Source organism: Nilaparvata lugens, chromosome 14 (genome assembly GCF_014356525.2).
Source record: "Nilaparvata lugens isolate BPH chromosome 14, ASM1435652v1, whole genome shotgun sequence".
Lineage (NCBI taxonomy): Eukaryota > Metazoa > Arthropoda > Insecta > Hemiptera > Delphacidae > Nilaparvata > Nilaparvata lugens.
Window position 1 is genome coordinate 9,779,290 of NC_052517.1, and position 27,738 is coordinate 9,807,027.

Sequence of the window (27,738 nt, forward strand, 5' to 3'; positions counted from 1 at the left end):
TCAACAAATATATATATTTTTTATATTCAACGATACATTGCTATTAAAAGTCTAGTCTAGGGACTAATGAGCAACTTTTCATACAAGAGAATCCTCCATAGGGTCTCCTATTCAAATTCTAATATTATTAGTACACTGCTTATGACTGTACTACACAGGTGGGTTTCACTCATTTCCACTGCTCTGCTTTCCACTGGACACAAGACACTTGAATCAGGACTAGACCAGTTCAAATGGCTTCTTCCTTTTCAGCCTCCTCACCAATCCTTCATTTTCCAGCAGCTGGATTGCTTCAATGTTGTCGTGTTGGTGGAGTAGAGCCTCATGTTTATCTGCATGCCTCTGGATTTCGCTGCATACCAGGTCGACTTACAGGTCTCTGTGAAGATCAGCAATGTTTCTCAGCACCTTGTTTTGGAAGCGTTGTATGACTTTGATATCACTGTCTTTGGTACACCACCAAAGTTGTATACCATACGTCCATACTGGCTTTAGAATCTGCTTTTACAGGAGTACTTTGTTTGGAATTGACAGGATTGAGTTCCTTCCAATCAGCCACCAGAGTCTCTTGCATTTTATCCCCAGCTCTTCTCTTTTCTTCTTAACATGGACCTTCCAGCGAAGCTTTGCATCTAAAGTCATACCTAGGTACCTGGCATCATTGGAAAATGGTACTATTTGATTGCTAATGGTTATTGGTATTGGTTGAGCCCTCTTGTTGGTGAAATTGATATGAACTGATTTTGCTTCATTGAGTTTAATCTTCCATTTTGTTGTCCAGTCTTCAATTTTTCCGAGAGATCTTTGAAGTTTTGCTGTGGCACTTTCTATCTTGTCATCTATAGCTAATATTGCTGTGTCGTCGGCAAATGTTGCTATGGTATTATTCTCGAGACATGGTAGATCACTTGTAAACAGAAGATAAAGAATCGGCCCCAAAACACTCCCCAGTGGTACTCCTGCTTTTATTTCTCCTAGTCCAGAATAAGAATCTTCATGGTTCACTCTGAAGTATCGTTCAGTTGAATATGAATGTAAGATGTCTGTGAATTGCTTTTGAAGTAGCTTTTTCAACTTATTGATTGGTCCTTTATGCCAGACTCTATCAAAAGCTTGACTCACATCCAGAATTGCTGCAGAACAAACTTTTTTCTCTTCCAACGACCTTTCTATTATATTTACAATCCTGTGTACCTGATCAATTGTTGAATGTTTTTTCCTGAAGCCAAATTGATGATCTGGTATCAATTTTTTCCTTTCAATAATCGGGGTCAGCCTTTTCAACAATATTCTTCCAAAAAGTTTTGACATTACTGGAAACAACAAATATATAATAGAATTGTTTTATAATTCCAATCAATTTATATTAATTATGTCCTACATATATGATTATTGAAAACCAATGCTAAAAATAATAATATTAATTCATGTTGGATAGAATCTCTGAGTTTTGAAATAGTTTATTGTGAAACCAGAAGTTAGAATTTTCTGTGTTCCTTCTCTTTAAAAGTTGTTTATAACCTTCAAATCGCTGAATATTTTGGAAAATCTCGCCAAAAGCCAAGAGTCGCCATGCTTTCAATCAATTTCATGTGGGTTCTTTTAGGTCTGTTCACAGTGAATATCGAGGCACCGAGCTTCACTCGTTATTTTTATTTATATTTCACAGCTGGCTATATGTCATCTTATGAATTTTGGGGATGCGATGTTTTGATTTTTCACATTCTCACTCGTTCACTCACTTTTTCACTATCCACAGCTGTTTCAGCCAAGGATGAATTATCCTTTTAATGTCGTTCAGCGAGTTTTCCCAAGGATGATACCTAGTGCAATCAAGTTTTTATATCATAGACCTACTATTATGTTCCAAATTTCGTGAAAATCGTTAGAGCCGTTTTCGAGATCTGTTGAACATAATAACAAGATAAATGGCTGGATATAAAAATACAGAAATTGCTCGCTCTTAAATATATTAGGATGTCGATCGAAACTTTCCCCGTCACCAAGACATTGGTTGGATAGAAGCATGCACGGATATATACGGATAAAATTGAATAGAGGTAGAGCTTTGGTGTGAGTGTGAGTTATGTATGATGCTAATTCGAGATATAGTTGAACTTGCTCCATCAAACGAATATGTAATGACTAATCATTTATGTCAGAGATCTCAAACTATGTCTCACATAGCTATGTTTGATTTTATGTAACGACTTTGCAACCAGGCATAAATATGTTAGAATTCATAAGAGCAAAATATTGTATGAACAAAAATCTATGTGTGTGTGTGTGTGTGTGTTGTGTGTGTGTGTGTGTGTGTGTGTGTGTGTGTGTGTGTGTGTGTGTGCAGGGCTTTAATAGAACCTTTTATAGATGAGATGAATGCTATGCATTTATCAATCAACTGTAATTATATTCTGTTCATTATTTAGAATTGGATACTCATTTGCTATGTACTTGATGAGAGTTTTTTCCATATATATGACATTGCTCAATATAATTCAATAAGTTGAAGAAAAAACTTTCACTTTGCTTTTCAGTGAACCTATCGATATAGAGTACAAGCTGCCTCCTGGATCGATATTCAGGTTACTTATCAGTCCTGAAGGTTACAATCTCAGATTAGGCTCAAGACCTGTGGCAGATATTGATGCGGACGATGTAGTGTAAGTTAGTCTGCATAGTTTATGAATAGGTTTTGAATATGTTATCCATCCAAATTTTATTTGATTGTGGATGATGCTGTAGCATTTCACAATTTACATGACATTACAGGCCGGTTTCCGAGCTCGGGATTCACGTAAGTTTTACACTTAATCAGCTGCAGTAAAAAAATTGGCTTTCCAAAACAGGGAGTACTCGCAGTAAATAGTTGCAGAAAAATAAATCTTCATTTTTTCATTTCTATAATATTGAAAACGTTTTTCCTTGACGAAATGAAACATTCCTAGATAATTGAAAATAGGTGAAATTCACACCATTTTCTCTTCATTTTATTTTGTGTTCAGTTTTCCGAAATTTGATGTAAACGTGATTTTGACTATGACTACGACTATGCCATGCTTCTGAAAGCCAGTTTTCTGACTTCAACTGTTTCAAGTCTAGAACTTAGCTTAATGAGTTATACTCATTACCTATTGATGTAAATGTCTATATCTTTCCTTTTTGTTTAATCTATTAACCAGTTACTTGTAACCATTTTACTTTGCTTTTGTGTTGAGTGTTGACTTTTCAAAAAATGGCAGGTAATTTTACACACTATCCATACTCCGAATTAGCTGACATGCATTTAATGTATGGGATGGGAGACTGTAATAGTACTGAAGCAAGACTTTTGTATCAAGAGAACCTTCCTAACCGAGTATGTCCAAGTTCAAGGTTTTTTGCCAGTATTCAACAACGTCTGTCTGAAACAGGTTCTTTGATGTCCAAAGAGCACATTTATGCAGGCAGACCCAGATCTACTAAGACTGTTGAGTTAGAAGAACAAGTTCCTAATGAAATTTATGAAATAATGAGGAGCACAAGAGAATTGTCAGTGCAGTTTAATGTCAATCAATCTATTATTTGGAGAATACTGAAAGAGCAACCATTACATCAATACCACCTCCAGAAAGTTCATACTCTATTGCCACGAAACTGTATTCCCAGTGCTGGTATCTGCTGATGGTTTTTAGAAAAACTTTTTAATCCAAACCCTTCATCAACCGCTTTATTTACCAACGAGGCACACTTTACAAGAAAAGCTATCGTTAACCTCCACAACCAACATATTTGGGCAGATGAGAATCCTCATGTCATCAATCCTAATCGTCCACAACATCAGTTTTCAGTGAACATTCGGGCAGGAATCATAGGAGATCATCTACTTCCGTCGAGCTTTCTCTCAGGCTTAATGGCTTAGTCTACTTAAACTTCTTGAAAGAGGAGCTATTCATCTTACTTGGAGATGTACCTCTTTAGTTGCACCAAAACATTTGGTTTATGCATAATGAAGCTCCAGCACACTTCAGTGTTGCTGTTCGTGAACACCTGAATCACAGCTTTCCAAATCAATGGATAGGCCGAGGTGGGCCAGTACCATGGCCAGCTAGGTCACCAGTCTCAAATCCTTTAGATTTTTATCTTTGGGGACACTTAAAAATCTTAGTATACAATACTCCAATAATTGATACCATTGAAGAACTTCGATTGAGGATTTTGAACAGAATAGAAATGATAAAGCAGACTCCTGGAATATTTGAAAGGGTCCGACAATCAATGAGAAAACGTCTGAACATATGCATTCAGAGAACAACAGAGGTCACTTTGAACATCATCTCTAGTGTTTTGGCATAAGTTAAATGTGATTTAGATATGTCACTTTCATATGAAAATAAAACTTTATTCATAACAAAACTAAATATTTTATTTGCAATCAGTTACAACCGATATGAGTTATTAGTTCTCTCCTCATAAAACCGCAAATTTTTGTGGTTTAATGTACTACATAAGAATAAATTTCATTCAGCTATTATTTGAATTCAGTTTACACAGCTTACATCATTCTTTTCAGAATTAAATTCTCTACAATTTTCATTTTGAAAAATTATTTGTTTACTGGTCATTAAAGGAAGTTATTGAGCATCAAACATAGAAGTCTGTGTTTTTCTACTTAGATTTTTTGCATATTTCAACTTTTTTCTCAAAAACTACTTACACTACAGCTTCAAGACTAGTTTTATTCAATTTTTCAGATATTTTTCCATATGAATCCAGCATAAGTTTTCCAAAAACTAGTCCCCAAACAATTCAGCATTGGTGTATTTCATGAGGAACTGAATTCCGGGCGAAATCATTCACTCTGTATAGCTCGCTAATGAAGCGTTTATGGATATTTGTTTATGAAAACTTTATTCTTATTCTCACCTCCACTATCACGTGTTTAATTATTCTACCATAATTGAGAATCACTCTGTATAATTGATACATTTCCATAACTATTGTGATGGCATATATTGGGAAACAAATATATTAATAAATTGTTGAAGAACAATCTGATAACGTCGCAGAGCTTAATTACATAGCACCATTTGCTTTGTTCAATGACAGACAAGGACAGCAACACTAATGCTAATCAGGTGCCAACTTAATAACATTTCTCACTATATTATCAATAATACTTCTAGCTCGAAAAAACTTCACTTGGATAGACTACACTTTTAAAAATTAATAAAAACAATATTGAAACTTGTATCCTTTATTATTTAAAATATTACAATGACTAGTTTCGACCATAACTCAGGTCATTTTCAAGATTTCATCTTCAAGTTTCCATATTGTTTTTATTAATCTCTTGCATGTTATGTTATGTTCTAGTGAGGTAAGGTCCACGTCATAATTGCAGTGTTTAATTAGCAATGATATTGCTATCCTTGTCTATCATTCAACAAAGCGGATAGCAATATATCTTTCTTGCTTTGCTCTGCTGCCAGATCATCTTTCAACTATGTAGAATTAATAATTAATTGAAAAATATTTAATCTCATTCATGAAAATCCATCATGAAATCATTGAAAAATATGATTTCTTGATAAATACATTTTTATTGATCATTTTGAAGGAGGATGAACCGTTATTACATCAATACCACCTCCAGAAAGTTCATACTCTATTGCCACGAAACTGTATTCCCAGTGCTGGTATTTGCTGATGGTTTTTAGAAAAACTTTTTAATCCAAACCCTTCAACAACCGCTTTATTTACCAACGAGGCACACTTTACAAGAACAGCTATCGTTAACCTCCACAACCAACATATTTGGGCAGATGAGAATCCTCATGTCATCAATCCTAATCGTCCACAACATCAGTTTTCAGTGAACATTCGGGCAGGAATCATAGGAGATCATCTACTTCTGTTCGAGCTTTCTCTCAGGCTTAATGGCTTAGTCTACTTAAACTTCTTGAAAAAGGAGCTATTCATCTTACTTGAAGATGTACCTCTTTAGTTGCACCAAAACATTTGGTTTATGCATGATGAAGCTCCAGCACACTTTAGTGTTGCTGTTCGTGAACACCTGAATCACAGCTTTCCAAATCAATGGATAGGCCGAGGTGGGCCAGTACCATGGCCAGCTAGGTCACCAGTCTTGAATCCTTTAGATTTTTATCTTTGGGGACACTTAAAAATCTTAGTATACAATACTCCAATAATTGATACCATTGAAGAACTCCGATTGAGGATTTTGAACAGAATAGAAATGATAAAGCAGACTCCTGGAATATTTGAAAGGGTCCGACAATCAATGAGAAAACGTCTGAACATATGCATTCAGAACAACGGAGGTCACTTTGAACATCATCTTTAGTGTTTTGGCATAAGTTTAATGTGATTTAGATATGTCACTTTCATATGAAAATAAAACTTTATTCATAAAAAAACTGAATATTTTATTTGCAATCAGTTACAATCTATGAGTTATTAGTTCTCTCCTCATAAAACCGCAAATTTTTGTGGTTTAATGTACTACATAAGAATAAATTTCATTCAGCTATTATTTGAATTCAGTTTACACAGCTTACATCATCCTTTCAGAATTAAATTCTCTACAATTTCAATTTGAAAAATTATTTGTTTACTGGTCATTAAAGAAAGTTATTGAGCATCAAACGTAGAAGTCTGTGTTTTTCTACTTAGATTTTTTGCATATTTCAACTTTTTTCTCAAAAACTACTCACACTACAGCTTCAAGACTATTCAATTTTTCAGATATTTTTCCATATGAATCCAACATAAGTTTTCCAAAAACTGGTCCCCAAACAATTCAGCATTGGTGTATTTCATGAGGAACTGAATTCCGGGCGAAATCATTCACTCTGTATAGCTCGCTAATGAAGCGTTTATGGATATTTGTTTATAAGAACTTTTTTCTTATTCTCACCTCCACTATCACGTGTTAAATTATTTTACCATAATTGAGAATCACTCTGTATAATTGATACATTTCCATAATTATTGTGATGGCATATATTGGAAACAAATATATTAATAAATTGTTGAAGAACAATCTGATGACGTTGCAGAGCTTAATTACATAGCACCATTTGCTTTGTTCAATGACAGACAAGGACAGCAACACTAATGCTAATCAGGTGCCAACTTAATAACATTTACGTCTCACTATATTATCAATAATACTTCTAGCTCGAAAACACTTCACTTGAATGGACTACACTTTTAAAAATTAATAAAAACAATATTGAAACTTGTAGTATCCTTTATTATTTAAAATATTACAATGACTAGTTCGACCGTAACTCAGGTCATTTTCAAGATTTTGTGTTATAAATAATCACGGATAAGTACAAATTTTGTGTTAATTTCATTATTAATTGTTTCTTGATCACGTGTTATCATTCTGTTTAGATTTTAATTTTTAATTCTATTTTGATAAGCCAAACACCGTTTAGAGGTTAGTTTGAGGTTAGGTTTTCAAGATTTGAAAATAAACATAGATAGTTTACTTGACTAAAATTATAACCAAATTAAAATCCTATCATTTATAAATCAATTATTATTATTGCAAGTAATATAATTTCTTAGATAGGAAGATGAGCTCAAGTAGAACACCGAAGGTTAGTAATAGAAATGTACACATAGCGGGAGTACTTATGCGTTCCCAAAACCAAAATTCAAAAACGCCAAAACCAAAAACCCCAGTTCTTCAAAATACTTTAGCCGAAAAAGTTGCTCAACTACAAAGTAGCCACACTAATTTAAAAAACCAATTAGAAGTAACTCTAAAAACGTCTGAGGAAGAAAGGTTAGGGATGGTAGAAGAAATTAAATCTTTGGAACTGATTATAAAATTACAAGATGAAGACCATAAAAAAGAAATACTAAATCTAAAAAATCAATGTAGTCTAATGTCGGAGGAAATAAAGAAACTAAAATCTAAATTTCATAATACTAAATGTATGATAGAACCTCCGTCCAAATGCAAAAAAAAATAGAATCTAACCTAAATGATGGGAAATGCTTTGAAAATGGTCGAAATAAAACGTACAGTGAGGTTTTGAAGACAGCAACCAAAAATATAGCTGAGGGAAATAAAGATAGGAAAGGGAGAGTTCTGCTACTGACGTCCAGTCATGGACGTGATTGCAGTGATCTCCTTGATAAAAGATTAAAAAATAAATTTGATGTCCAATGCTTTTTCAAGCCAAGTGCATCAATTAATGCAGTTGTAGTCAGCTAGGGAACAAACTAAAGACTTTGATGAAAATGAATATCTAATTGTACTGGGTGGCTCAAATAATATAAATGAACCTAACTTGAATCATCTTCCTCAAGTAACAGAAAAAATCAAGGAAATTGTGCCACTCAGCAAAAAAACAAACTTAATAATAAGTACTATTCCTAATAGGTTTGATAGGCCAGAATTAAATGAAGCAATCAATTCGACAAACAAATCAATCCATAATACAATCAACAGCCTAAAAAATAAGAATTCTAAACAACTGGGGATTTGTTTTCTAAATGAAAGGCTGAAAAGACATAACTTCACTAATCATGGGTTGCATCTAAATCGATCTGGCAAAGTAATCTTTTGTAATAGATTGGCAGAGCTGATTGAAAGCCGTTTGCAATCCTCTGGTTTAAAACCAGTCAAAAAACAAATAACGATTTTTTAGTAAATTGGCTCAAAACAGGGAAAGGGAAATAGCTACAAATGCTAGAGATAGAGTAGCACAAGATGGTAAGGTTTTTAGTATTTATCATCAAAATATTCAGTATCTTCGCAACAAAATTGACAGATTAGGAGTATTTCTTGAACAGGAGGATCCTGACATTGTTATTTTCACAGAGCATGGCTTAAAAATAAAGGAAATAAATCAAGTTAGGATTCCAGGCTATTCACTGAGATCAGAATTTTGTAGAATAGCTCATAGAAGCGGTAGTGTATGTATATTCACTAGCAATGCTAAACATACCCAAACTTATGAACTGGATTTTGTTAAGAGATTTCCTGTTGAGATGGATTTAGAGGTGACGGGACTAAGGTTAAAAATTGATGATCGATTTGAGGTAGCAGTGTTAGGTATCTATAGGTCACCAAATGGAGACTGGCAAAAATTTTGTGAGCTGCTCCATACACTTTTGGAAATTACAACCGCTCGTTTCACAAATGTAATAGTAGTAGGAGATTTCAATACCGATTTTGCCAGGCAGGATGAAATGACAGAGGATATTAGAGATATTATTAATATGAATAATTTAGAAATTAAGGTCCATGAATATACAAGAGTAACTCGAACTTCACAGACAATTATTGATAATATCCTCACAAATATAGAAGGTTGTAATGTCAGGTTAGGTAGCTCAGATCTATCAGATCATAACTATCAAATTTTAGATGTTAAGTTGCAGGGCCAGAATCCAAGCAGAAAAAAAACCTTTGTGAAAGAAATTCAGCAATATGAGCTAGGAAATATAAATTGTTTGAAGCAGAAACTGCTTCAAGAAAATTGGAGTAGTGTTTATAACAGTTGTAACCTAAATTAAAAATATAAGCAATTCATTGATACTCTAAGATTTCACATTAGTGTATGCTGTCCAATAAAAAAAGTCAAAGTAAAAAGTAAATTAAACAAAGTAGATGAATGGATAACTGAAGATATTCTTACTCAAAGAAATATTGTTAGGGAAGCTTATGAGGAATTAAAATTAGTGAGGGATGTTCCGAGTGAAGTCAAATACAAATGTCTAAAGAAAAACTATGCAAAAGAAGTGAGGAAAGCTAAGTGTAAGAAAACAGCTGAAATATTAACAACTAGTACCAATTTTAACTCTGCTGTTTGGGAGGTAATTAATAGAAATAGGAGAGCAGCTCAAAAAGATACAGTTACTAATGTCCCTAGGATAATCGATGAACATGGAAATTATATGGATGATAGTATAGACATTTGTAACTTTTTCAATAAATATTATCAACAGGTTGCATATAATCTCCAAAAGTCACTGAACACTAATACTTATAATACAACTACATTAAATGCTGAGCCAATTGAAAAGGTATTTAAATTTCATCCATTATCAAGAGATGAGTTGTCAAGAATAATAAAAATTTGAATAACAAAAAAACAGTAGGATTGGATGGGGTCTCAAGCAAAATTTTAAAAGAATGTGAAAATGAATTACTGGACCCTTTACTGCATCTCCTTAATACTTCACTAGAGCAGGGTATTTCCCTGATGATCTGAAACAAGGAAAAATTTTGCCAATTTTCAAGAGCGGTGATTCTGAAAGAGTTGAAAATTATAGACCCATTAGTATTCTAAATGTAATAAGTAAAATTTTTGAAAGAGTAGTTTTAAATAGGTTATTGATGCACCTGGAAGAAACTAATTTCATATGTGATGAACAGCATGGGTTCCAGAAAGGGAAATCTACTAAGACTGCAATAGTATCCCTTGTTGAAAGACTAATAGATATAATAGATTCAGGTGAGAAGGCAGCCGCAATATTTCTTGATTTATCCAAAGCTTTTGATTGTGTGAACCATAGAATATTATTGGAAATACTAAAAACTGTAGGTGTGAATGGTATAGAACTAAAATGGTTTGAATCATATCTCATAGGTAGAAACCAGTGTGTTGAGCTTACCAAGGTGGATGGGAATGAAATAGTAAAAATTAAATCTCAAAAACTGGAGGTCCAGGCTGGAGTACCTCAAGGCTCAATTCTGGGTCCCTTACTGTTTCTGTTGTATGTGAACCAATTACCAAAAGAGTTAAAAGATCACAGAGCTCTGTTGTTTGCTGATGACACATCGCTTATCTTTAACAATTATTTATTAGATAGTCTAGAAATAAATGCTTTTACTGGAGTACAGTCAATTGTCCAATTCTTGAAGCAAAGGCAATTAACAATAAATAGTAAGAAATGTCAATTCCTACAATTCAAAAGTAAATATAATTCAGTAGAGGATAGAGAAATAAATGTGTTTGTAGAGGAAAATGAATTAGACCAAGAAGAGAAAGTAGCATTCTTGGGAATTTTATTGGACAGGAAATTAACATGGCATCCTTACATTGAGAGGATATGTAATAAGATATCATCTGGGGTATTTGTCCTGCGGCAGCTTGCTAGGCTGAATGATAAAAAACTACTGTTAACTGCTTACCATGGACTTATACTATCTCATATTAGGTATGCTATTTTAGTATGGGGTAATTCATCTCAACAAAATATGAACAGAGTGTTTAAGATTCAAAAGAAGGCACTCAGATGTATAGAGAAAGTGAATAGGTTAGACTCTTGTAGGCCTTTATTTAAAAAGCTTGGTCTATTAACTGTGCCATCTTTGTATGTATATGAAGTTGTAATGCATGTGAAAACGAGTGGTGTGATCCAGAATTCAGATGTTCATGAGTATAATACGCGAAACAGAGCAGATTATCATATAATGGGTCACAATAGTAGGTTATTTGAACAAAACCAGATTATATTGGTAGGAAATTTTATAAAAAGCTACCTCAAATCTTGAAAAGTAATGATGATTTGAAGATTTTCAAAAAACAAATGAAAAAATATTTAGTTGATAGAGCTTTTTATAGTGTACAAGAATTCCTTTCAAACCTAAACTAGGTTGAACTGCTTAGTGTTAGAATTATTATGTAATAACATGACTTGTCTTATACTCCATGACTGGAGTCTTTAGGACGTAATCTAAAAAAAAAATAAACCAGTATCAGCTACAGTCTATAGAAGACATTGACAAGACAGAGCATCGGCACCGTTGTCCCATGATCTTTCTTCACTGCCATTTTAACGTGGACCTCACTATGGGTATCCTTATTTTAGGTTGAGTTTACATATATGATGATGGTGTAACTGCCGAAACCAGTATCTCGATTTCTCAAAAATCTTTAGTTTGACAATGTGTATGAAGTATTATTATGATTTAGTATTTGCAAGGACCTAATAATTGAGAAAGGATAAGTCTACATCATATTATTATTCTAGAGGAATTTAATGATTATCATTTGATTTTACAGTCAAGAGAAAACTCATACAATAATTGTTTTATTATAGTGTGAGGTCCACATCAAAATGGAAGTGGTGAAAGGTAGGAGAAAAACGTTATGGATCCTTTGTCTTGTCAATGCCTTCTATAGACGGTAGCTGATACAGGTTTATTAATGTAATATTAACTGTTCATTCTCGTTCAAAACAATCAATTATATTTTATTAAGTGAAGAAATATATTTTTCAATAATGTCATATTCAAGCTAAAATGAAATATTTTGTAAATTGAAAAATAATTCCACATTGTTAAAAGAATTTGGCAACAGAGCAAAGCGACTGAGAGATAGCTCTATCCACTTTGTTGAGTGATAGACAATGATAGCAATACCATTGCTAATCAAACACTGTCATTATTATGTGGATCTCACTATGATACTCAAGATTGTTTCATTATATGGTTACATGTGAGTTCTTTGCTCCATTATCTTAACTATTTGGTATTCTCTGCAGGTGTCAAAGATTGTTCAATCACCACCAAATTGAATATGGAATCAATATTGAGATAATAACTGATGATCAAAATGGTCTGCGACATACTCTTGTACATAATACTGAGCTGATTCATATAGACACATGGGATCAAATAGTATATTCATGTGCATCGGTAACCAATCAGGTTGGTGGCATATTCCAGTCCCTCATACATCCTATCATGATAAGCGAGCAATTTCTGTATTTATGTTTATATGTTCAGATGTTTATATGCTTGTATTTCACCCGATCTCGAAAACGGCTCTAACGATTCTCATGAAATTCAGAACACAGTAGGTTTATAAAATAAAGATTCGATTGAACTAGGTCTCATCCTTGGAAAACTCGGTGGAGGACATCAAAAGGATAATTAATAATCATCCTTGGGAAAACAGCTGATAATAATAATTATGTTGTCGTCTATTGGTGATGGAAGTGAGTGAGCGAGTTCATGTGTGGTGGACTGTGTCAAAATTATGACTCAGCTGTTGAACTTTTGTAATCATTCAATCAGGTACTTAGTGCCGGTTGCAAGAGAGCCAGGTTATTTTCAATCGTGATGAACTCCAGTAGTTCTATTTTTTGGAATGGTCTTCTCTGATTTGGTTCACGTGAAGTTAATCAGGATTAAAATCTAACCGGCTCTTGTGCAACTGGGCCTTTGTGAGGGAAATTTTTGCCTTCCGTTTGGGAATTAATCTCAATTCACTGTGATTAGATAGAACATTTCTGTATGAATGTTATCATAATTTCTTCTTTCGTAATACATTTTTTATGCTTTTGTACTCCAGAGCGAAGCTCGGTCCTTGATATTGGTTATGATGTTATATATCTATGTCCAATGGATCTCAAAAACGGCTCTAACGATTTTCACGAAATTTGAAACATAGTAGGTTTGTGATATAGAAATTCGATTGCACCAGGTCTCATCATCCCTGGGAAAACTCGCTGAAGGACATTAGAAGGATGATTATTATTCATCCTTGGAAAAACAGATGATAATTTTGTCGTTTGTCGATAACAGAAGATATGAGTGTGGGGATGTCAATCCCCGGACTGATTTCCAATCCCGGTATTTCGAGACTATCCAATATCAAACCCGGGATCCCGGGACTGATCCCGGGATTGGCAAACATCAGTTCCTTCTCGATTACATGTTCAGTAACAGTGTGTGGAGATGAAAAAGGGCTCATTATAGAGGGAGAGGATATTCTAGAAATGAAAAAATACCTAGGAATAATATTAAAATAAAACATTCTATTTCTATAAACGTTTTTAAGATTAGGAGTAGCTTTTTTTAAAAGCTGGACCACTACTTAATGAAATTTCGTAGAGTCAACCATATTCACTTCAACCAGATACTCTACTTATGAAAGAGAAAGAGAAGAGAAGAGAAATAATTAGATAGACGTTAATAGATGGCGCTCGTTGATTTCTGATTTCTGAAGTCTTTTCAAAATTCTGAGTGCATTTCAAGGAAATGACATCAACACTATTGCAAATATTGCGCTGTCTAGACTGGTAATTATTGTGGTGCTGTGCAAACAGAAACAAACGTATGTAGAGGCATAATCAGTGAGTATAGAATGTAATTAGTGAGTATAGAATTATATTCCATATTCACTGGGCATAATCTTCAAAACAACCGATCAACAACCATTCTGGGAATGATGCGAAACTATAATGCGAATTCTATCTGGCCAGTACAGAGTATAGTAATTGTAGAATAAATTAGTCAATCACTTTAAACAACAAATCAGTTATGCGATACTCATATCCATCACCATACATGAATTCTATATTGAATTGTTTTTGGAAAAATACGATTCACAATTCCAGGTTTTCCAATCCCGGAAATCCCGGGATTGACGCTGACAAATCCCGGGATTGTTAGGTATCAAAAATGGTTCGGGATCCCGGGACTGACATCCCTATATGAGTGCCTGTGTAGGAGAGACAGAATTATGTTCAGCTGTTGAATCAATCAGCTTATCTCACGAGAAATATTATCTAGAGATTTTAATCTACTTGATCAGAATGATCTGATTCGTTGACATGACATGGATATACGATTAAAAATTATAGATTATATCATAATTTTAAAACTTGATCATCATTTTACAGTTTTAAGTGATTAGTGAGTGTCATTTTGTTATTCAATTTGGTTTGTTCACAATCTGAATTATAACTTTTCTGTTTTCAAATGTTTGGACTGAAAATTGAACCTGAATTCAAGTGTATGGAACATAACTTACTTTTAGGACTATATTATAGTGTATAAAACAAAATTCGGGGAAGTAGAAGTTTTTTGCCTGTTAGTCCTTCCTCAATCATTTTAAAGAATTGTGTTCTGTTTAACAATAAATAAATAACGAGCGAAGCTTGTTGCCCCGTTATTTGGCTCTATAAATTGATGAATTTATCCATTCACATACATAATTTATGATGATACTAATTTGAACAGGAAACAAAAGACACTGATGGATTAAAAACATTTAGAAACTTGCATCATTTCGAAATTTTCGGTGGCTTAGCCAACCTTCCTCAGGGAACTATAGTGAGGTCCATGTTATAATGGCAGTGTACGTTTGACAATACTGTTGCTGTCCTTTTCTATCATACAACAAAACAGATAGCGCTATCTCTCTCTAGCTTTGCAATGTTGTCAGTTTGCAAGAATATTCTATTTTTATTTTTGACAGTGACTGTACAAAAGTAAACAATTCATTATCAGTCGCCATTTTTTACTTCATTCTATCAAAATACTTGAGTACACAAGTCATATAATTGATTTAAAATGTATTTTTGAAACAATGAAATAATTTTTAGACTCTACCATATGAGAAACACAAATCAACATACCTGAAATGACAAAGTTGATAACTAACCATAGACTTCATCCATGCTTCAGCTAGCCTACGTATAGGTTAGAACTACTCATACCGGTATAAATAATATTGAAAATTTATTTCAGAAATATTTCCATTGAAATTACTCATTTTAAATAGGATTCATATTTTTCTATTATTTTGTAAAGGAATTGTCATAGAATACCCACCAAATAACTCAATTTCTGTTGTTTTGATATTCAGATTGTTGTATCACAGCTTTTTAAATAAGCCGCAATTTCAGATTTCTATAAAAAAATTTAAACTCAGTAATGAAAGCAAATTTTCGAATTAAATTATGAAAAATAAGATTTTCTTGACTTATTTGACATTAAATTGATTATTTAATCAAGGAAATGATAATTATTATTTGATTTAATTTAATGGGATGAATTGAGCTGTGTACACTCAGTGGCAAAATGGAGAGACTTGGCAACGTTTTTCTCCTATCTTTCTTCATTGCCATTATAACGTGGACCTCACTATAGAGTCTAGAGTTGTAGTGAGTAGTGAGTGATGTTGTTGTTCAGTTCGAATTCCAATGGTCAAGACCACAGATTGAGCAATAGTAATGAATGGGGAGCAGCTTCTCTTTGTCACAGATACCACAGAGAAGAGGATTCCTCCTACTTTGTGCAGATACAGAGTAACGGCCAGTAACGGTAACAGTTATCACATAGCTATTCAAAAGTATTCTTTGAGTATCTATAGTGAGGTCTACATTATAATGGCAGTATGTGATTTGCAATGGTGTTGCTATCCTTGTGTATCATTCAACAAAGCAGATAGCGCTATCTCTTTCACCCATTGCAAGGTTGCCACATCGTGGCATTAGCTTTTCCCAATCTCCCTGGCTGAAAAGCTACATCAACTTCAATATCTGGAATAGACAGAACGCGAAACATAAATTTGAAATATCCTTCTTTAAGGCCTGTTGCAATCTGATCTTTGGCAAGACAATTCAATCTAGTCGTAAGCAAATCAATGTTAAAATTATCATGGATGAAAAACGGTTAGATAAGTACATTTCAAATCCACTATGTAAACGCTGGGAAATAATTAGTCCGAACGTGATCGCGGTTTTCTCTCGCAAGTTGGAACTTAAAATGAACAAGCCTGTCTATTCCGGCTTTTCCGTACTGGAGCTGAGTAAATTCCATATGTACGATTTTTTCTATTGCAAATTCCAAAAATCATACCATGGGATTATATAGAACTCTGTATGAATGATACCGACAGTTTTCTTCTAAACCTGAAAGTCGAAGATGTGTATCAGTTGATTAAAGAAAATTTGAGCCTTTTCGATACTTCTAACTATCCACCTTGCCACCCTTGCTTTTCCATGGAGAGAAATAAAGTTGTAGGAAAGTTCAAGGATGAGACTGCCTCAAAACCTGTCCATAGATTTGTAGGCGTAAGATCGAACCTTTACTCCTTTTTAGTATGTAACGAGAATGAAGAACCTGTAAAAAAATGTATAGCAAAGGGTGTACAGACCGGAGTGAAATGTAGAAAACTTAATTTTAATTAATATAAGAAATCATTGTTTGAACGTAGTGAACACATTGAAAAATTCAATATGATGAGGTCCTATAATCACACCATGTATCAGCTTGAATGTGCAAAAATCTGTTTGAGTCCTTATGATGATAAGAGGTACATTGCTGAGAACGGTGTTGACACTCTCCCTTTTGGACATTATAGAGTGCCCACAACACTAACTGATTGCTCAGTATGTTCCGTGATAATCATCCAACACCACTAATTTTGATTTGTCTGTTGTAAATATCATAATATTACTAGATCTGAGCTAGCTTTAGAGCTTCATAGCGTGCCGCGTGTGAACTATGCCACTCGCAAATATGAACTGAAAAGTGAAAAAGACCTGCTTCAAGCCGACCTTATTGAGATGACAAGTTTATCGCGTTTTAATAAGGGTTATAAATATATCTTAGTTGTTATTAATTGTTTTTCAAAATTTGCATATTGTGTACCATTAAAAGACAAGACAAGCCAATCTGTATTTAACGCTCTCAAACAATTATTTCTAAAAATAAGGGAGTTAAGCTGTTCCAAACAGATCAGGGAACAGAATTCTTTAATTCAAAAGTTAAAGCGTTATCAGATAGATATAGTATTAAACATTACCATGTTTTTAGTGATAAGGAAGCCTCCATAGTTGAAAGGCTGAATAGAACACTTAAAGCAAAAATTTATAGATATTTAACTGAGCGTGGAACCAAAAACTGGATAAGCAATCTAGACAGTTTAGTTCGTGATTATGATGCAACAACGCATTCATCCATTAGAATGAAACCTAAGATGTGAGAAAAGAGATATCGTAATCATGTTTTAATGTCATTGAATTCTGCATTCAATAGACAATATAAATTGAAAAATTCAAAACCAAAATTTAAGCTAGGTGATATTGTGCGAATCTCAAAGAAACGATTATTTTTCGATAAATCTTATAACATAAACTGGAGTGCAGAGTATTTTGTGATTCACTCTATATTTCCTTCTAAACCTATAACCTACTCACTGAGAGATCTAAACGGCGAAGTAATTAGTGGTCGGTTTTATGCAGAAGAAATTAAAAAAACACAATTAAATGAATCAGAGAGACAAGTGTATCTGATTGAAAAAATATTAAAACATGATAAAAAAGGATTGTTAGTGAAATGGATTGGATTTTCAACACCTAGTTATATTAGTAAAGATCAATTATTAGATGAAAAATAATCTTTTGTAATCTATTGTAAATATCATGTACATTTATTGTAAATAATCTATTGTAAATATCATGATGTACATTCGTTGAAAATATAATAGAAGTATTATTATCAAACATTGGTTCTCATTTCAATCCATAGTTTCATTTCGTAATATAAGAATCTTTGCACACTCAATAGCCGATAAGCAGAAAAGAGGGTGAGGAACAGAGAAGGTAGATACATCCATCCTCTGTCTGATGATGATGACAGGAGGTGTCTACATTCTAATCTCTTGATACGCCCCTCTATGCTAATGCATGTGTGCTCGGTCATTGCTCTCATTCATAGCGGCACTGATCTAACTTTGTAAAAATTTTCAGTAGCTTATCAGATCACGTTCTGTACATTTGTAATCATGAGTCAAATACTAATTGTTAACTTTGATAAATTAATTACAGATGAAGAAAAGCCTGCATTTTGTAAAAATGGAGACTTACTCCCTCATAATGCAAGAAAGTTAATTATTTCTCCAGTGCTGGAGGAAAAACAAATCTCTTATTTAATTAGTATTTGCTGAAAATGGCTTAAGATTTAAGCACATTACTTATTTAGCAAGAGCTTATATCAACCAAAATATGTTTTTCTCAAGAAGTTATTTGCAGGTTTGGAAAATATCGGATTTCACATGAAAGAGGATGTGAACCAAATTCCCCATCCGAACCATATCCCCGAATATAGCTTAGTAATTTTTGATGACTTACAACTGAGCAATGTGCCACAGATAAGAGAATATTTTACTATGGGATGTCATCGAAATATTGACACAGCATATTTAATTCAGAGTTATGGAGCTACACAGAAACATTTCACTAGAGACAATGCAAATATGATTATAATTTTTAAGATGGATTTATTGAGTCTCAAATTAATCCACAGAGATCATGTGGAGGAGATATTTCTATAAAGATTTCAGTAAACTTTGTCATACAGTTTGGAATCGTAAACCGCATAATTTTGTTACAATTTTGAAAGAATGTGATATAAAGGAAGGAAAATATCGGGATTCGCTGGACACGATTCTTTCCGTTCAGTAGAGATTAATTCTTTGTACAGGAGGAGAGGAAGGAACATAGTGAATAACAAGAAGGAGAGTTCAATCGAAAAGATTAAGAAATTGAGAAAAGTAATCAGCAACAAGCATAAAAGCTCAGTTAATTTTGAAAGACGATCGGAGGAATACAATAGGAAAACGCTCTCACCATTGATAGAACCTATAATTGAATTGGGAAAAACCAAATCTAGTTTTCACTCTAATCATGATTTTACACCTAAAAAGGAAGAAGTAAAAGAGGAACAAGAGAGTATGGAAATTGATGATAATGAGGAGGATGATGAGGAAGATGAGCAGAGTTATGAGAGTTCAACAGACAATTTTTTAAGCTCGACTAAATTTGAAAACAGTTTACTTGGTTCTAGTTAAAACGATGATGTGCTATCACAATATCTAAAAACGTTTCATGCGGAAAAATGAATAATTCAATTAGTTATGGAATTTCATACAATCTAAAGATGACGTGTATTATATTGGAAATCAGCAAGTAATATTCGACGATGGTTATATAGATATTGGTAAAGACAGATTTCGAATAACTCATGGTCTACTTGAGTTATTATTCAGTTCAAGACCGAATTCGAATCTTTATTATCAGAGAGATCTGGATAAGTATAAAAAAATCTTAACACTTACAGGCATACATTTAGATCGAAGAGGCTATGTTAAACAAAATCAGAGAATTGAATCGCAAATGATTCAGAAGTTATTTCCCAGTAAAAAAATTAGTACAAAGAAGGGATGGAGTTTATTGAAATTTGCAAAAAATAATTCTCATGATAGAATTTATCAATACTTTGATAATTTCGACGAATTAGTGGAAAGATTAAATTTACTCTATTCCTCAAAAGCTTCTGGCAACACTGGACATGATATTGAGATCGCGTCTATAATTGAAGAGCTAAAAGAAGCAAAACTAATTGTTTAGTGTTACGATGACTCTGCATCAATTCGGTCGAATTGATACACCTAGTGCTGGGCCTGCTGTTGCTAATCTTACATGTGATATTGGCTTGATAACACAGAAGATAATCGAATCGATAAATCAACAAGGAATCAGCGAAGCTGTGAAATTTATTTAGATTCGCAAATAACCAAACTTGTTCGGAAAATACAAAGAATATTGGAGTGAGCATAATTGAAAAAGAACATATTCTAAGTACATTACAAAATTTTAGCGCCAATATTGATAAAGCTATTGGAGAGAGAACTCTAACTTTAGAATCTGCTCTAGGAGAAGTGGAAACTTTAACATACAGCTTTTCATCCCAGTTGGTGAGTATTAGCAACGATAAAGTTGATAAAGCTTATTTAGATGAAAATTAAAAGCCATATCAGATAAAATTAAGAATTTGGAGGTGCTGGACAGAAACTATCTCAATACTAAATTAAAACAGCTAGTACAGAAATTTTTACTAAAGTAAATGAAACACAGCCATCGCTAATTGATAAGCAATATTTAGAATCTACTTTGCAGAAATTGACTAGTTCTTCATTAACAAAGGAAGAGTTTGAAAAACGATTATCTGAAATGGCGAGTGCAATAAAAGCTAATATTATGGACGGTATTGAACAATTCATTATGAAAGATGCCATTGCTATTCTGATTAATCAAATTGCAGAAAAGTAAAGTATGCAACTAAAAATGATATTGGAGCTTTTATTGAGAAAAATGAGATGGAAGTCATTGTGAAAAGCGTTCGTGATGAAATAGCTGAGGCAATTAGAAATTCGGAAGAGGGTACTGTCATGAGACTGCAGTATTCGGCTCCGTTCATAGATTATCTTAATTTATTCATACACAGGATAGCACATGATATCGTGTCCAGATATGCTCGGGTTAGTTTTCATATGAACTGGATAGAAGCCAAACAACATAACCTTACAGAAAATCAGGTAGCCGAAATAATTACAGAAAAAATGGGGTTAGCACAGTACAAAGGGGTTGACCCCGAAAACATAAAATCTCAAAAAGACTGGTAAGCAGTGTAACGCGTAGCTGCAAAGTGAAGGATTCACTTCAATCTGTCAGCATAGCAAAAAGGATTCACTAGCACAGTATAGCAAGAAGGATTCACTTCAATCTGTCACCAAGGGAATTTTTCCCTCTCAAAGGGATTTTTTCCCTCATCTAGCATTCACTTCAATCTGTCAGTATAGCATTAGATGTAGAAATATGGATTCACTTTAATTTGACAGTAGAGAATTTTTCCCTCAAAGGAGAAATTATTTTTTCCCTCACTGAGAGAGAGAGAGAGATCACTCTCTCCTTCTTCATCCCCCTCGTCCTCACTGGGGGAGGGGAAGATTAGATAGATAAGATAAGATTAGATAAGATAAGATAAGAGAGAGAGAGAGAGAGAGAGAGAGGAGAGAGAGAGAGAGAGAGAGAGATGGGAAGGAGAAGGAGAAGGAGAGGGAGAGAGAGAGAGAGAGAGAGAGATTGATGATTGATTGAGTACTTTATTTATGTAGATTACAATATATACTGGCTTATACACTTGTATACAATAGCTTACAATACAGCAAAGTTATAGATGAATTACATAATATAGACTAAGAAAATAACTATGAACTGTAATGTCATATATATGAAAAAGCATTTGTAATATAATAACTATAGATAATAATCATATTGTTATGCATCTACATAAATTGGCGGAGCTTTGGACATATCAATGTCCATTCTTTGGGAAGAATATAAAAAATATCCTCCCCACTAACTCTCTACCAAAACGTTAATTTCGTTATTTAAACTAAGGATTTATTTATTAATGGAAATATTGTAAAAGTTTTAATCAATATGAATATGAAGAGAAAAAAAAACAGAAAATTGATAAAGTAAAATAATATATAGGTAGATAAGATCAAATAATTGATTAATAAAATAAGTAGGCTGAAAGTAGATCAGGGTTATCAAATTTCAGTAATATACAGCAGTATGCAGTGGATAATTGAAATAACATGAGTTTATATAATATATATATATATACATATATATATACAATTCGTTCTATAACATGGTTTAAAGGTTTATATTGGTGGGATGGGTGAGGGATGGTTGTCATGTGATCGTTCTAGGGCGGACAGTTTCAGTCATTTGTTCCAAAATATGTTTTTTAAAGTCAGGTTGAAGCTCGCTCGGCTCTCGATAGACCTGATAGAAACAGGAAGTGTATTCCATGCACGACAGGCACTGACTAAGAAGGATTTTGTGAAAATAGTAGTTCGATGATTGGGTATCCTTAAAGTACTTTCTCCGGTTCTAGTATGTGAAGCATCTATCCTCCTACCTTCAGAGACAAATTTGGAATCATCTTTGAAATAGTTTGGATTACCGTATTTCAAGATATCTCTAACAAGCTTGACTATTCGAAAAAGCCTCTGATCGGGAAGCTTCAATGTTGAACTAGCAATGTGGGCTGGGGTGATATGATCATGGCGTTGGAGAGAGTAGACGAAACGTAGACAATAATTTTGGCAACGCTGTAGTTTATCATTCAGAGTGACTTGCATATCATTAAGAACAGAATTACAATACATTAAATGTGGGAAGATGAGAGATTAAACCAATAATAATTTAATGTTTCTAGGGAGGATATCGTGCATTTTCTTCAATGCATGCATGGCTGAGAATACCTTTTTACAAGTTTTGTTCACTTGTTCTGACCAGTCAAGAGTATTATTCATAATAATGCCTAAATTTTTAACTGAGCTACAGTAAGGAATGTCATTCCGTCTACACTAACTTTGTGAATCGATTCAAGGTCAATATTGTTTATAAGACGAGAATATCCAATTATAATGGGTGTGTTTTGATGGGAGTAAGCTTAAGGCCATTTTTCTTTGTCCATTCCACTATCGAATTGATATCCTGATTCATTATTCCAACTGTTTCATTAATTTTTGTTATGGGACAGCTTAAATAGATTTGAAGGTCGTCTGCATAAGTATGGTAACTGGAGAATTTAATAATGAAAGAAAGGTCATTAGCATACAAAGTGAAGAGGAGAGGGCCTAAAATTGAACCTTGTGGTACTCCATGCATAACATTTTTCCAAGTTGACTTTTTGTCACCGACAGATACACATTGTTTCCTACCTAATAGATAGGATTTAAACCAAACTAACGAGTTGTGACTGAAACCAAGAATAGCCAACTTATCAGAAGGACTGTATGATCAACAGTATCGAATGCTTTAGAAAAATCAAATAGGGTGAGGATGGTGCATTTTCTTTGGTCCATAGCTAACTTATATCATCAGTTACACGAAGCAGAGCTGTCTCAGTTGAATGGAATTTCTAAAGCCTGATTGAAAGTTATGAAGCTTACTATTGTTGTCTAGAAATTTTACAACTTGAGCATGAATGAGTCTTTCTAGCACTTGGGACAATGCAGGTAAAATACTGATTGGTCTAAAATCCTCAACTTTATTGGGTGATGGAACTTTATTTAGAGGGCGAACAGAGCAAACTTCCAGTTTTCAGGGAAAATGCCTTCTTCAAGTGACTTGTTGAAAATGTATGTAATGGTTGGTAAAACAGCAAATAACATCTTCTTGATAAATTTAATAGGAATTTTTAGCATTACTATGAATACGTTGAATTGCTCTGAAAGTGTCTTCTTCTGAGATTGGATGGAAATGAAATTGATCAGTAATTGGTAAATCTAAGTTTGTAACCTGCTCTTCAAGATCATCTATATGATTAGCAATGACAACTTCGTCGCGTTGGTTAGAGTGTGAAACGAAATGGTCATTTATATTATTCAATGGTAAGTAAATTGTGGATTCGATTTCTGTTTGCCAAGCCCGAATTCTTTTATTCCCTGCCAAAGTGATTTAGAGTCTTGTCTATTGTTTGTCATAAACGAATTCAAATACCTAATCTTCGAGTTCCGTAATTCCTGTTTAACCTTATTTCTAAGGCTCCTATACTCTATCAAACTGTCCAAGTCAAATGTCTTTTTAAATTTTCTATGTGCTTTGTCTCTACGTCCCATCATATAAGTATGTCTTCAGTCATCCACGGTACTCGTCGTTTTCTATTAATCTCCTTGTCACATAAGGTGCATGTTTGTCATACAAAGTCAAAGTCAATTCTCGAAAGTCTGACCATGTCAGAGAGAGAGAGAGAGAGGGAGGAAGGGGGAAATCTATTTTTAGAACACCCCAACACCCCCCACCCTGTGGGCGGGGGGAAGGGGAGGTGGGATGGTCGAGGGGTGAGAGGGGGGAGGGGATTTCGAGCAAAAAAGTCCGTCTAAGGTATCAGATTCACTCTACTTAGGCAGGACTGGGCCAACCTCCTAACTAGTTTAAGTTTATGTCCGAACTGGTTGGGCCCGCTACCAGATCTACCCGCAAGTTCGGTTACATTGATAAGAAATGCATGAATAGATCACTATGAAATTAGTACCGTAATATTCATATTCTTCAGTTATAATGTAATTTCAGACATAAATAGGAGAGGAACGAATTTCTAGGTATTTGATTGGAATTGGGAAAGCAAAAGGCTGTCTGATTCAAATTGAGGAGGATCTAATCGATATTAAAATATTCATGTACTGAAAAGAATCAATAATATGATACTGTGAGTTTTCCAAGTAGGCTAGTATGTTTTCTTCAGTTATCTATACTATTAATAATAAAGGCTTATACACATACAGAATAGGAGAATTATGTTTGACGCATCATCACGTCTGAACTACTCAACTGACTAGCTTGAAATTTTGCATAAAGATTCTTAATTAACCCAGGATTTCCATTGGCCAATTTTCAATTCTCTAAGATTTCATTACATGAAGTTTTGAATTTGTCATGCTTCCAGTTGTTGTATAGGAACAGCTGAAAATTTCTTCTAAAAGGGAGATTAGATGAAAGATATATATGATTGAAACCCTATTCGAAAATAACTGATTTTCTGTCCCATCAAAATTTTGGTCCGCCATCTTGGAACCGCCATTTTGAATCCAACTTCATTTCTTCAAATTTCAGGTAGTCATATGGATACATAATTTTGATACAAAATTTCAAGAGAGAATGAATGATGAAACCGCACATCGATTTCTCAAACCTAGGCTACTATAATGATGAAAATAACTGGCTTATACACATAACGGGATAGGAAAATTATGTTTGACGCATCATCACGTCTGAACTAATAGACTGATTGACTAGAAATTTCGCATAAAGATTCTTAATTAACCAAGGATGGTTATAGGCCTATTTCAATTTTCCAATATTTTCTTACATCAAGTTTCCAGCTACTTTGTAAAGTATTAAAATATACCCTCGCGGAGCACGGGTTACCTGCTAGTATATTATAATAAGTATAAGTTTCAAACTTCTTCAACCTAAGAATTGTTCCAGCAATCAGTCTTTATAATTCAAAGGCCCGGTTGCACAAAAGTCGGTTGAATTTTAACTGTGATTAATTCCACGAGAACCAATTAGAGAAAGTCTTCTTGATGAGACGGCTCCTCTGATTGGTTCTGATGGGATTAATCTCAAAATTAAAACAGATTTGTGCAACCGTCACAGATATGTGTAATGCTAGTTTGCCTCCATGGTGCACATTGAGTAGAGCTAAATATGGACTAGCAAACGATGGCGGTCAGACAAACTTATACTCTCCTGACCAAAAACAACACATCTCTAAGAAATTGAGAATTATACAGTGTATGTAGACATTTAAGACTTATGAGCTTCATATCATGTTAAGTTTTTAAATTATTCTTATTTCAAGAGAAGTGTACTCCAATAGGGCTTATGCCTAGGTGTGCCTATCTTTAATGCTATTCATGTTCTCGTCCTCTAAAGCAAAACAGTAAATGTTAAAATAAGTTGTTTTTATAGTGGATTTTCTTAGTATTTTTATTTTTTTGTATTTTCAGCCAGTACAATGTTTTGTAATAATATTCTGTGTGAAATAAATTAATTTTTGAATTGAAAATTGAAATATATGCCATATATGTTGTGTATCTGTCATTTCTACGCTAAATAAATACATATTATATACAGAGTGTCCCACAACAGGTGTGACAGCCAAAGACCATCGATTCTACATTGAATTTTCAACAAGAAAATGTCTTGTGAAGTTTTCTTATATCGACTTCAGTTTTCGAGATATATCGATTTTTCGATATTTTTGAGAAATATTAATAACTAGAAAACTATCAGTCAAAATGTAATTCCAAGGACATGGTTGGAGAGAGGAAGAAATTCCCAATAAGATTCATAATTATGATTTCTTCCTTTGGGAGAAATTTCCAATAAGATTCATATGATTTCTCCCCTTGTTTGACATTATTGAACTTTTCATGAGCGTTCGAAGTTGAAAAAAGTACATTCATCGAGTTTCAAAATCAAAATTGAAATAGTTTGAACTCTCAAAAACGTCAAACAAAGGAACAAATTATATGAGTTTTATTTGAGATTTCTTCCTTTTCCCAACCACGTCCTTGGAATTACATTTTGACCGATAGTTTTCTAGTTGACTCTAGTATCGACGTTTTTCAAAAATATCAAAATATTTCAAAAACTAAGGTGGATATAAGAAAATTATACTGTACATTTTTTGTTGTAACTCTAATGTAGAATCTATGGTCTTTCGTGGGACACTCTGTATTCATCATAGGTCAACAGAAAAAAAAGAAAAAAATAGAAAAATTCAATGAGCCAATAACATTTTGGTCTATGTTGCCAGAAGACATTGCTGTGTCTGGCCTGCAAAATCTAAGCTTCAACTTGTAACTTAAATTCAAAATCCACCCATTACCCAATGCACAATAAACACTTTGCGGTTCGAATATATCCACTAAATAAATCATAAATTATAACAAATCATGTTTCCTCAACAGAGTGTGGATTTCTTGAGAGTAATGAATTTCTTGGTGACAAATAATGCACCAATCCATTATATTGAGACATATGATGGCGTTGAATTCATCAGATTTAATGAGAGAAACGGAAACGACTTACTTCAAATTATTGAAGTCAAATATTTATTGAATGGGACGGCAGTTCGTTTTGGTAAGAGCTGCACTTGACAAATTTGGAATTGGGATTTTTATTGTTTTTCTACTAGCCTACATCCTTACTTTACATTACCTTCACAAAGAACCTTCAATCACTCTCAACGAGATTATTATTGCTTCAAAAAAATTTCAGGGTGGGATGTGGAGAATAGGCCTATTTATCCTCTCTGCAAAATTAATACTATTATTCGAATGTATGCATCATTGAAGAGAAAATAGAAATTATTCAAAAATAAAAAAATTATGTTCTCCGACATTTATATTCCCAATGATTTTTCATCTTATTGGAAATACCGTTGGAGAAAAGGATTCCAGTAATATTCATACATAATATTATATCATGAACTTATTTGAATTGGATACCTATTCAAGCTGTTATCCAGTATCATTATCCCAGATAGCACACAAACGAAAAAATCACATTTTCTTTTGACATATTCAATGTTAT

General features: G+C 33.6%; 1 protein-coding gene across 2 annotated transcripts in view; it reads left to right on the forward strand.

The window, feature by feature from the left end:
* The window catches only part of LOC111046349, a 124,204-nt gene that overhangs the window by 45,692 nt on the left and 50,774 nt on the right, over positions 1-27,738 (forward strand). For both annotated transcript variants that reach the window (XM_039440728.1, XM_039440727.1), the window contains exons 10-12: positions 2,538-2,663; positions 12,520-12,685; positions 27,114-27,285. In XM_039440728.1, the coding sequence (XP_039296662.1) occupies positions 2,538-2,663; positions 12,520-12,685; positions 27,114-27,285 (464 nt within the window). The remainder of the gene's footprint in view (positions 1-2,537; positions 2,664-12,519; positions 12,686-27,113; positions 27,286-27,738) is intronic.